Genomic DNA, 13345 nt, shown 5'->3' with positions numbered 1-13345 from the left:
TGCTCCTGGAGAGAGAAAAGCTCTGAGCATCTGCTCAGGAACGCCCCCTTTGTTATTGCTTAACTTCTTTCTGCTGAAGATTTTGTGGATTTGCTAAATGGGCTTGGGCTAGACATGTATTGCTCTGCTTTGGCATACTTCAGCAACAGAAGGAGAGTGCTATCCTCTAAGGATGGTTCTGGTGCTCTCCAGATGTTGTTGGATTACAAGTCCTATCATCCCTGACCACTGTCCATGCTGGCAGGGCTGTTCCAGAGGGCAGCAGGGTGGGGAAGGTTGCAATGGTATATATGCAACACAGTGCATTTATTTACTTATTTAATATTACATGTGCTTGAGTTACTGTGAGTCTCATCAATTATATCACCTGGCCTGCTCCCACTTGCACTCATTTTGTGGTTTCTCTTTTGTAGCTCTGGCATATTTGAGTCTGTTTGTTCATTTATCATGTTTATGTCACACTTCTTCCGAAGACCCCAACATGGCATGACATCATCCCTCCATCATGTCACCCCTGTGAGGTAGGTTAGGCTGAGCGATACCAACTGGTCCAGGGAGCTTCATCACCAAGGAGGAATCTGAACCTGGCCTAGTCTCCACACTAAAATAGTTCCCTCATTTATTTTCATGTATGCATGGGGTGGGAGATTTATTTTCCTCAGGGGAGCAAATGAACGCGTAAAGTCCCTTGTTCACCCACCTGCAATCTGAAGAGGTAGAATCCAGGGGGAAATTACCACTTGATTCTGAAAATTGTAGAAACTAAGTTCTAAGCAGAGATGGGATGTCTCTCAGTTTTTCACCCCCCCCCCGAAGTTCACTTCTCCACTTTTCAACATCAGTTTGTGATCTTTTTATTTCTTAAATAAGTCCTCATCAGTATTTTTTGTGTGGATTTCTCCCAATATACACATTTTGGGACACATTTTTAAAAGCCTGTTCCACCACCAGTTTGCAGGGGTACCAACTGGTGTGGCACATATGTTGCCTGTAAGACACAAAGCTCCAACCAGCAGGGCATCTATTGGCATATTTGAAAGTGCTGTGAGGCAAGGGAGGGTATATTTTAGAGCCCTATTTAAAGGGTGGCCACCTGTCTCTTCTCCGGCAGTGGCACCCTCCCTCCCTGTCCCCCAGTGTGGCATGCTGGTCACTGCTAGAGGGCCAAGTAGGAATTTTTCCCTATCCACATTTTGGAATATGGATTGGTTTTTCACCTACTTTACACTGAATAGTGGGACTAGGAATGCTATATGGTCTGCCATGTTGTTTAGTAGGCTAATCTGGCTCAGTGATTCTTTTAGCCTGGTGGCACCCTTTAGTCACCTCTTAAGGTAATTGGCTGGGCCTGAGGTTCACTCTTTGAACTCTGAGACTCAGGGGGTGGTAAAGGGGCCACCTTTGAGACCAAGCTGAATCATCCATTTGGAGCTATGGGGTCCTGGTGTGTGTGTGTGTGTGTGTGTGTGTGTGTGTGTGTGATGCAGCAACACTTCCCTTCTCACCTCCAAGTTGTGGCCTGGGAAAGGGGGTAGGCTGGATAGCTATGCCTCTGTTTTCCACAGGCAAAGGTGTTTGCTTGCCTAAAGTTGTAGTTCATAGCTATCCCCCATCTGCTGATCTTCTTGTGCTCACTGAATAAAAGTGGCCCCATTCAACCCCAGCCTGCGTGTCCATCTCTTTATTTGGTCATCAGGACGCAAAGCAATTTTCCTTAAAATAATGCATTTTTCTATGTCACTTTCATTAACTGAAATAGGGGGCACCTCTTATGCTCACCTACTTTGGCAGGTATTCTTTGGCCAAAGGGCAGAATTTCCATATCTGAATCACATTGCACATGGTAATCTGAATTGGGACTGGATATTGTCTTCTAGACTTTTAAACTGGGATACTTTGGCCGTCATATCAATAGCTGGTGTTAGCTGATGGGAGGGTTTCTGCGAATCTCCTCTCATCACATAGAGTTCTTGGGCCAAAGTCCTAGGGAAGAGTATGGAGGCCTACAGTGCAGTGGCTTTCCTGAATCAAGGTCAGGGCCTGGATGGGAGATGTGATGACGTCCCAGAACATAGCTTTCAGACACATGAGACAGCCACCATGTTAAAGTGAAGCAAGTTTTAGTTTTAGATCTCCTAGATAGGAGATCACCTGACAGCCCTCTGAACACTGCCTTGAGCTCCATCATGGAAGAAAGGCATGCTATAAATGTGATAAATAAAGTATAGAATTGGTATTGTAACACTGGGATAAAGAGGACAACATCCTATAAAAATCCATACAGGCCAACGTTAATTCTATTGCTATTATAAATTTGACTGGCAAAATCTTTCATGAGGCATGTGTGGACACCCTCTCTCATGTTCCCTGTGTTCAGAATAGACCAGCAACTTTTAAATAGCTCCTTGCACACACTTGCGGGTACGCACCCACCCCCACCAGAATTTTACGAAATTAGCAAGCAGTTAATATAGAAAGACCCATCTCCTTTCAGATTAAGGACTTATTCATGAGATAGCACACACTTATATCACTACCTGCATCCCCCAATCTCACACATATTGACCTTTGTGTTCAAATGCAAGAAAGGAACATTGTCAGTATTTCAGTATTTCAACCTGAGATGCCACAAATTGAATCATAATACACAAATAGGGACAAGGTGGGTGGTGGGTGGGGAGATAGCCAGTCAATGTGAAGTTCTGCCTTTGGGGCTCATTTCAAGCAAGCCATTCTCTGAGCCGATGTGATGGATCTGTTGGAATCTGGTTAACAGCGTTACATACATTCTAGCAACACATCAAGTGATCATGCAATGACAAAATGACGATATGCCCCACTGCCATGCTGAGATAGGTTCTACACCATGAAGAACAACATTAGAGCTTTTGACCTGATTCCCCAGGACACTTGGTGGCCAGTTCACACACTCACCTCTTGGAAAGGAGTCAAGTGGAATTAAACCTCCATCTGCCTGCCCCACCCACTTTTTACCCTCCCATTGAAGGAAGCTGCCATCACTCACTTATTCTCCAAAGGAGGCTTCTTTGCACATTAAACTGAACACAAGTACAAGCCATCTATACAGATACACAAGTGTTTCTGTGAAAGACTGTATACAGCTCAGCTATCGTACACAAAGACTGCATTTGTTGAATGTTGCATGCGAAATATTGTATTGAATATACCACAGAACTATTGTGTACACAGATTGAGTGTAATGTGTGAAGACCTCTAGAAGCTGGTGTAATTGGAGATTAGTGCCTTAACACTCTAATAGTGTGTGACAGCAGTCTTCTTGTGAGAATAGGAAAGGCCTGTAGGTTTTCTAGCTGTATTACTTGCTGGTGAAGCTGGAAATACTTGATGACAGACACAATGACAATTGATTTCATATGTATCATCAAGTAGGTAGCAAGTTAGTCAGCCCCTAGTCTCTCCTACAATACAAACATTTATTGGTTTGGTTGCAAATATCAAATGCACAAATATACGACACTGTATCAAAGTGAAATGTGACTGTGGTTTGCATTAAAAAGGATGAGTTTCATTTGCACACTGTTTTGCTCCATACCCGCAATTTGCTCAATCTATTCTTGGGTGGGGGGTCATTTTGTGGGAGGGAAAACAGTGTAACTTGCAAACTTGGTTTCTTCATACTAAGCTTAATATTTTTTCATATATGCAGAAGAGCTTTGTCCATGTCAGTGAAGGATCAACTGCAATGCTTACTTCATTTTTTGGAGGGTTGTTACGTATCAGCATGTCTCCTTTTATTAAAAAAAACTATTTACATTTCATTCACAGTTTGTTATCTATTTGACATGTCTTTATTCTTGTCCTATGCAATGTTATACAACATTTCTGATCTTGATGAACAAGGGAACTATTGGGAGCAACCATTATTCTGTGGTTTCATAACCGTGGACTCCCTGATATCAGTATTATTTAACATAACCAGTAACTATGCAACCAGTCTCAATTCCTCTATCCATTTCATTAAAAAAAAAACAAGTTTACAACCTTATACCCCAACATTAAGTTATAATTTACTTGTGGATTTCTTTAAAACAAAATATTTCTATCTTACGTTGTTGTTTTTCTAGTTTGTGTACATTTGTAAATGTGTGTGTATTTCCCTAGTTGTTCTAATCAAAAACAATTACGAAATCATAAGAGCTGACCAAAGGGGAAATAATTCACTCTTGTGACCAGATAAATAATAATTCTAGAAAATGATGCCAACTGAGGGTTAGAATTGGCAATAAAAGATACAAACTCTTTTAAACTAGAATTTTGCTTAAATGCAGAATTAGTAATTGACTCGTGTTTTCATTTCTTTTCCTCCCCATCTTACAATTTAAAAAGGACCGATATCCACAGGGAATGAATAAACTAATTTATTCAGATGCAAAATCCATCTTTCTTTTAGTGGGGGAAAAAAAAAACATTAGGAAGTTAATAAATCGAATCAACCAGTTTGCAACTAAAACATAGTTTGAGGTATCCAGGTTTGCATAAAGTTTCATATCCTCAAAGTCATATTTGCATAGGTTACTTATTAAAAGTAGTTTTATAATGTCCCCCAGAGAGAAAAGCAATTAAAATTTTATAGATTTGCAACTAACCCCCCCAAATCTTTATTCAGCTGGGGACACACACATTTAAAACCAATAAGCTACATAATACTCAAAACGAACTAAATCCACTTAAAATACCTATGATTATGCAAAAGACTGATGTTTTGCGATCCTAATTATACATAAAGAGGGTATTTGAAAATTTAGCATGCTGGAGATACTTTTCATAAATAATAATTTGGGAGGGGAGTGTAACTATTGCACTGTTTCCTGATTCTGCTTGGTTTGAGAAAATTTCATTGTATTGTTAGCCAGATCCTCATAAATGAGCTAGACTGTTGTGATGGGAATATTTGTACACACTGACCAGAAGTTACTGTTAAGACACTTCTCATCTCTTTGTCAGAGCTGCCCCTCAAATGACACTCAGGTGGAAGGATTATCAGGAAGGGAGGGGAGGAAAGGAAGTGGGTCACTAGACCAGGAGATGAGCCGATTTGGGGGGTTCTAAGGCAGTTTATGCTTGTTCAAAGGGGGGGGGCTGAATTTGCTCTGAGAAGTTCAGTTCTGCACATTTTCACATTGGATTGTGAATCATGAACATTTGCCAGCACTTTAGTGAGATTATTTTCTGATATGCACATTTCTGTATGTTATATTAATCTCTGTATATTATATTCACTAGTATAGTTATTTTCATGCACATTTTACACATATCAGTACCCATATTTTAGCTAGGGGACTGCCTTGAAAGATTTGGCTTTCATGTTGTTTCAAAGGAAATGTGGATTAGATAGACTTCTCTTTAAGTGCTACCTGACTTGAATTTCTCCTCCATCCCAACCCTGAGCTTTCCACTTCCCCTGATTCCCCCTGAAAATTGATTTAGCTAAGTGTCTTCACCTAAATCTAATTCTAAACTTGAGAGTTTCTCCTCAGACAAAACATCAGGGGAATTCAAAGGGAATCATGGAATCATAGAATTGGGATCCTGAGGGTCATCTTCTCCAACCCCCTGCAATGCAGGCAAGTCAAAAGAATTTTGACAAAACTAGCTAAAATTAAGTCTCAAGTGATTCTTTGGAGCAATGGTCATTGTTGTGGCAGTCATGTGCACAATCATGTCCTTGACGTCTTCCCCTTCTGCCCACGAAGTCTATGGATTATTTTCCCTCTTGCTGCCCCTTGGTTATGACTGTGAAATTGATCTTTTACTCCCTTGAAAAGTACATGAAGCTGAAGGAGGAAGTTGGAAGAGTGGCATCCTTTCCCATTTCCTCTTTCAGCTCTATGTGCTTTTTAAGGCTCAGATTAATTCTGCTGGATTTCACTTTTCCCCAGATCCTTTGGGAAAGTGGCAATCTCTCTCCCTCTCTCGGGGTGGGGGCTGGGGAAGAGAAAGAAGTGACTAGAGGGGGTTGAATTCATGACACTTGCTTAAAGATTCACATGTGCCCAGAGGCCTGAAAAAAGGTTGATGATCTGGATGGTCAGCTTCCAAAGAGAACAATAAATCTACTTTTGCAAAGCAAAAATAGTTGAAGGTTGCTTTAAGATGCTGAATACACTGCTCAGGAAATTCTACTATTGCTAGCACAACGTATGGAGGCATTGGGGGCCTTTCACTCAAATGTACTCAAAAAAAGAGAATAATTTATGGATGAAGCTGAATGGGAAAGCTTAAGCATAAGAAGACCCTGCTAAATCAGGCCAATGACCCGTCTAGTCCAACATCATGTCCTCACAGTGCCCAATCAGATGCCCCATTGGGAAACCCACAAGCAGCACCCGAGCACAACAGCACTCTCCCCCTCCTATGTTTTCTAGCAACTGGCATTCAGAAGCATTACTGTCTCTGACCATGGAGGCAGAACATAGCAACTGACAGCCTTATCCTTCATGAATTTGTTCAATCCTCCTTTAAAGCCATCCAAGTTGGTGGCCATTACTGCCTCTTGTGAAACTAAGCTTGCTTGCCTGCTTCCTTCCTTCCATCTAAATTCTGCTTGATATTTTGCTTCAGGCAAAGCTCAGTGCCTCTGAAGTTTTCCTCCAGACCTAAGCCATTCAAAACACTTTGGAATGGAATATATGGAACTGGAAGGCTGTGGGAATGCTGAATTGTAAAGTCACTGCATTCTAATAAATGCAGACACTTGACCAAACAAGGGCTAACAATTCTGCCCCACACTACCATACCCTGAATGCAAATGGCATGGAGGTGTCGCCCAGTCTGTGCAGTTTTGCACACACAATTTGGGTGGAGAACTGTATTACAAACATCAAAGGATGTTTTGGTCTGTGTTTTGTTTCAGAAAGGTGTAAATTAGGTGGGCTTGTCTTTAAATGTGAACTGAATGGAAAGTCTTACTATTCCTGGTCATATTCTCTGTCTCTTGTGAAACGGATGCTGTCACACCTCTGCAATCCCAAGCATGTTTCAAATCAAACTATGCCATTCCAATTGATCAAAAGCCTTTTCCAGGAATCCTTCAGAAATACCTTCTTTTCATGCTTCTCCTGAAGAGTAGTCTCTATGCCAGATGGCTGATTGAAAAGCAAATTGACAATCTGAAAGTAGTGCTTGGAAAAGTCAGGCCCAGGGGCCAAATGCAGCCCTGGAAGCCTCTCTATCTTGTCTTTGGGGTCTCCCCAGGCCATGCCCCTCACCAGTCCTGCTTCACACCCTAATTAAGTGTTTTTGCCTGCCTGGCTAGAATGTGTCAATGAACTCTGACAAAGCCTCTTGCAGCCTGGATGTAGGACAGAAACGAGTACATGAATATGTGTAGAAACAAGGCTACTACAGAAAAGGTAAAATTTACATTCATTGCTCCACACTTTTGCCTCTGGTGTCACCATAGACATGTGGCCCCCGGCAGATTGTCCAAGAGGGAAGGTGACCCTTGGGCTGGGGGAAAAGAAGGTTCCCCACCCCATTCCTAGAGGAAGCACAGATGGCCTTGCTTGACTTGATTTGTTCAGGATACCAGTGGTGCTCTCTTTGCAATAGCAGGTTCCTAAGGGTGGGGCAGGTTATAATGCACATTTGCAGAAGTCACTTTGGGCATGTTCAGGGTGTTCAATTCCTTTATGAATACTGACACCATGCAAACCCTACAATGCTCCTCCATAGGAAAAAAAAAGTATTCAAACCCCAGAATCAATATTTTCAGAGAGCCAAGTGACAAATTGAAGGTTAACAGGGATTTTCCTTTTCTATTCTTTTTCCTGTTTGGCTCTAGATAACATTGAGCTACCATTTATATAGCTTTTGCCCTCAAAGATCCAGTAGCCTTTTCAGCGCTGCAAGCTCACAGAGAAAATACTTTTAGCCGCCACATGCTAATGACACACCTTTGTGGAAATGAAATGAGGATTGACTGAGTTGCACTCCGTACGATCGGATATTCCAAGTAAGGAACGAAAAGCAAAAAAACCAAAACTCGGAACTCCAGTTGCATACCAGGCACAAATAGCAGAACTGGAGTGATAAGACTAATCCGTAAGTCAGAGTGGGGGGAAAAAAAGGTTAACTTTCTTACCTGTCAGACACAGCATGCCTCAGCCAGCTCATGCAAATTGATTTTATTCACCAAACATGTGTATGTGTTTCTTCATTACCAGAATAAGCAGCACTTTGAGAAAGCAACTGAGCATGCAGAACATTTCAACATTCATTCATTGTTCCATATAGATATTTAGGGAACTGAATCCATGAACAGCACTTTAAAGTTATATGATATATACTCTATATGTATGCATATGTACCATTTGTTCCACAGTTATGTGTTTTTAATTTAATGCCACTCCCCACCTTAAAAGGAATGGAAATATAAAATTCATTAACAGTTGCTTCCTTGACAAACTCTCCCCAGTTAGTTTCCAGAGGTGCCATTTTCCCTAACAGCTCACAAAGCCTGAACATTTTCTGTAAGTGAAAATGAGAGTTCTAAGACCTTTTGCAAATCATCCAGGTATTTTATTCCTTTCCTCTGCTTCTTTGAATATCTATTTGATTTTTAAAGTTCTAACTGTTTTCTCTTTCAATGGAAAGCTGATGTTGTCAAAGTTAAGGTATTTCTATTCTGTCCACCATTCTGTGTGATCAGATTTTATTTAAGTTGGATCTCTTTGCTCCCCCAGTGATGTTGGACACAATCAAACTATGAATAAGCATCCGTATGTAAGTTCCACTGACTGCAATGGGAGAGAGTGAAGGCTGGGCTTCACTTACACATTGAGCTCAGTGGGATGGGCAATGAAATGATGGGACCAGTGTGACGGGCAATGTTTACTCAGAAGTAAGTCCCACTGAGGTTTGCTCTGCACTTGTGAGATTGTCAGCACTGTCAAACTCAATGGAACTTACTTCTAAATAAACAGAAACAGAATTGTGCTATTACCATCCTATTCTATGCATGTTTGCTCAGTAATTAAGTCCCAGATCAACAGGGACTTGCTTCCAAAATTGGGGGGGTGCAAGAAAGCACTGTTTCGTTTCTGCTGCTGATCATTTCCCACCAATAAGCTCTGTATATCTTTTGTTTCCATTGGCTTTAATTAGGGTTTAACATGGATTTATCTTTCAAGAAGTAAAGGAACATAAAGCTAAATGTCAGGATGATGCCAGACTTTGGAGAGCCATGTGCAGTCTCTCCATTCCTTGTGAAGTTCATGGTAAATTTGGTTTAGATGTGACTACGCAGTTATCCAATATCTTATAAGGTGGGCAACTAACCTTTCTAGTAATGGCTCTTCATGGATTATAACTATGTAGCCTTATAGACTACAGCTAGGCACAGAGCAAGAAAACATGAAACCTAAGCAGAGCACAAGGTGTCTAAGTAGCACAATTTCCAACTGAGGTATGTATTCAGCAGTAAATTACTTTTTACCTGTCACTGTAGGCAGCTGCGGTTGCTGTGGTAGGCTGGGCATACCGGTACGCAGCATAACCACCCTAAAACACAAAGACACTCTAATCAGATTAGAATTACAGACAGTAACAAATTTAGAGGGGCGGGGAGAACCACATACACACAACACCACAAATAATTAGTAACAATTAGTTTGGCTTATGAGTTTCACATACAGCTACAGAGAGCTTCAAACAGTGTAATTGTTAATGGCAGTTTCTAAAACCAGCTTGTACATTAGCTGAATGAGCTGGTGCACATCAGAAGAGGCATAATGAAATATGAATTTACATACAAATCCAGAGCATGCCTGCTCAGAAAGGTCTCAACGAGATTTATTCCTATTGTAAGTGTGCATGCAAGTCCAGCCTCAGAGTTTTCCCTGTGTTTCATCCTCATAGTTAGACTTGGTATGCCTGCAAAGAAGTTAAGTCTAGCTGAGTTCAGTGGAGCTTACTCCTAGGCAGGTGTACATTAGATTGTGGTCTTAATTGAAGAGTGTAATTCACAGCTCTTTTTTAAAAAGGGGATTAGATAGATTCATGGCCATGACTGTGAATGACTGAGGTCCTCCTCCAAGGGTCTTCTGCTGGTTCCCTCACTGCGAGAAGCGAAGTTACAGGGAACCAGGCAGAGGGCCTTCTCAGTAATGGTGCCCTCCCTGTGGAATGCTCTCCCTTCAGACGTCAAGGAGATAAAGAATACACAACTGGTTATTATTTGAATATGCTGTAAAGCGCCCAGAGTGGCTGGGAAAACCCAGCCAGATGGGTGGGGTATAAATAATAGAATTATTATTATTAATGAAGCCTTCAAGTACAGTTGCAGTTTACCTTTGGTTACCACATGTGGAGAATCAACAGAGGGCAGGGGTGTGGGTGACTGATCATGCCATGCATTGATTGAGGGTGCCCAATGCCTGGCATGAATGAAGTTGACTATTTCCTATAATTGCCAGGTGAACTTAAGGGGAATTAAGTTCCATCTGAGGATAGAGCTCTGAACAATTTCTGGTTCATCTTCATGGTCATTCCCACACCACACCGTGCAAGAAAAGGGTCCAGAAATTTAGCATTCTTTTTTTTAAAAAAGTAAATCAATTGGTCATTGATAAAGAAAGTCAGAAAGCAAAAGGCTGAGGCAATGTTCTACAGCAGAATAGGCAGATAGGGAGATGCTACTGCTGCTTAGCCACTTCATCACAGTTGCTAAGCAGTAAGAAGGAAGGAATGTGAGGTATTTTCTATATCTTCCCTGATGAAGAGGTCCACTTCTAAGAGGAAGGAGTTGCAGCAAGAAGTATAGGAACAGGAACTAAGTGAATGACTCCTTGTGACGTTAACATCTGTGTGACTGGCACAAATCACATAGGGCAAGCCTTTCCTAGTAGGGAAATAAAATTACTAGCTTCACATGTTGACATTTTATCTGCCAGATATTTTATTACTTGTATGTGGCCCCTGATTTACTTTGGAAGTGCCAAATGGCATCTGGCTCAACACTTTTAAAAGAGATTGTACAACAGGGTGAACCTTGATCAGATGGTGCAATGCAGTTTCTTAGACAGGAGTTCCAATTCACTTGTGATCATCTGTGAATACCTCCAATAACATTGCACTGTTGGTTGCAACTTGCTTGTAGCCTTGTTACTATTAGTAGTAGTATACCCCACCCACTCTGGGCAGCTTCCAACATATATAAAAACATAATAAAACATTAAACATATGTAGTTACTGAAAAAGGTTAGCACTGCAGCCTCTATCTGACTGCTTGCCTGAACTTCTGTATTTATTATTCATGCATACTTTTAAATGAAAGGCATATATTTAGGGGCGTCAACCTGAATAAAATATTGGGGGAGTGGGAGATAAGCCCCACCCCAGATCCCAGCAACAGACGTATCTAGTGCTGGTGAAGGTTTATTCGCCACTCCACTCCACTTTTTTATCTCCAAAACAGTTCTGTGATGTTGACTCAAAAACAAGGGACTGGTCCAGGGCTACTCTGCATTCTTAAAACTAAAAAGGGGACTTCAACCCAACTCTCCTCAAGCCCAAGTTTCTAGGCCATCTGGTTGAGCACCACTTGCACCCAAAATCAATGAAGGCTGGCTGCAAAATTATGTATTTGCCTGCTTGGGCATATTTTTTAGGACCCATCTTATTTCTGTGACAGTAAGTTGCTTTAAATTGCTTTTAAATATTGAGTTTCAATTGTTGTAAACTGCCCTGGGACCTTGGGGTAAAGGGCAGATTAACAACAACAACAACAACAACAACAACAACAACAACCAACAGTTGGGGAGCTTTTTCCCTCCAGGCATCAGGTACTGGCTGGATGATGAGGAATGGTGGGAGGCCCCAGCTGGGGAACCACCAAGAGAACCCCAGGAGAGGAAGACTGCTTTTTGTGTGCTGACCTGCATATGAACCAGCCCTGACACCAAGTCATCTGAATTAGGCATTCCTAGTTTATTTTTTTTAAATGATAAGCAACAAGATACTCCTTCCTCTCACATCCTAGTAGAGCTCCTTGAATCTGCCCCATGGAGAAGCAGTTTGCATTCTCTCTCTCTCTCTCTCTCTCTCCAGTCATAAAGACTGTAATAAATTATGTCTGAGGTTTTTGCCCAATCCCAGCTCTCTTGCCATTAAGCAACCCTTTTACAAGTCCATTTAGAAAGCTTCTTGGGAAACGAAGTCCAAATGTGTGTGGGGGGGGAGCAGCAATGCCCATCAACTTTGCCCCCCTCCTGGCTCCGTCAAATATTTTACTGGTAGGGGAGCAAAGAGATCTGGGCTCCTATGAGTTGATGCCTGTGCATATATTAGACATAGAAAAAGGCCACAAGTCTCCAGTACAAGAACAAGTTGCTTCCCTTTGTAACTTCCTATGGCTTAGGGAAGAAGGAAGCTACAAAGCCGAGCCTTGAAATCCGTTCAGAGATATGTATAGAACACTGATACAAGCATGCCTAAAATTAGCAGTACACTAAATTTTTCTCCCATCTTTTGTTAACCATTCTCTATAAATTAATGAGAATAGGAATTTCATTCAAAAGTGATCAAAGGGGAGAGAAAATCTTGGTGAAAGTCTCTTCGGTGTTTTTTATTTTATTTTAATAATGAATTTAAGTGAAGCAAGGATAGCTTGTGAGTGCCACTTCTTTCAGCCTACCACTCATCTCCCCAGTGGGTCTGCACTCGGCAGTCTCCCCAGGTGCCCATGTCCGCATTAAAACCCATCACGGGGGGAACTCCTTCCATGGGTACGATCAGGAGCATGGTCAGCTGGGGAGGCTGCAGAATGCTGGGAAAATGTTATGGGGGGGGACACCACATATGCCACTCTCAGCCACTCACAACGATGAGATACTTTCAAAACTCCACATCCCCAGAAAGTCTTAATAAATTCTCAAGTGCCCTGAAAATGAGGCAGGGAAATGGAAATCTCCTTCAAAGGGAGGAAAAGGGGTGGGTGGGGACTTGCAAGAATTTGGAGGACAGATTTTGGCACTACTTAAAATATGAATGCTCTAACTTCACTGGATTATTGAATAGTTTGCAACAAAGGATTCCACTCCCCCAGAATTAACATTTACTTGTATGTGACAAGTAAAACTGTTCCATTATAAGCAAGTGAGGGGTGGGGGTGGGGATCTTGGAAAGGAACTGTGTGCAGTGATGCATTGATGATCAAACTGTGAAAACAGCCATGCTTCCTGTTCAATGGACCACAGAGTTATATCAACCGTTTCCAAATGATCTCACTGCATGCCAATTAACAGTCAGAACCCGGTCTCCATAGATAAGGCAAACAACATTTACATCCCAATTAGAATCTGCC

The 13345-nt window shown here is 41.6% G+C and overlaps 1 protein-coding gene across 36 annotated transcripts in view; it reads right to left on the bottom strand.

The window, feature by feature from the left end:
- RBFOX1 (RNA binding fox-1 homolog 1) overlaps positions 1 to 13345 on the bottom strand; it is a 1496801-nt gene that overhangs the window by 36165 nt on the left and 1447291 nt on the right. For all 36 annotated transcript variants that reach the window (XM_080981485.1, XM_080981488.1, XM_080981483.1 and 33 more), the window contains one exon: positions 9479 to 9543. In XM_080981485.1, the coding sequence (XP_080837611.1) occupies positions 9479 to 9543 (65 nt within the window). The remainder of the gene's footprint in view (positions 1 to 9478; positions 9544 to 13345) is intronic.

Source organism: Podarcis pityusensis, assembly GCF_964106645.2.
Source record: "Podarcis pityusensis genome assembly, chromosome: 14".
Lineage (NCBI taxonomy): Eukaryota > Metazoa > Chordata > Lepidosauria > Squamata > Lacertidae > Podarcis > Podarcis pityusensis.
Note: the sequence above shows the minus strand (reverse complement) of the source record. Positions and strands in the feature narration are given on the sequence as shown.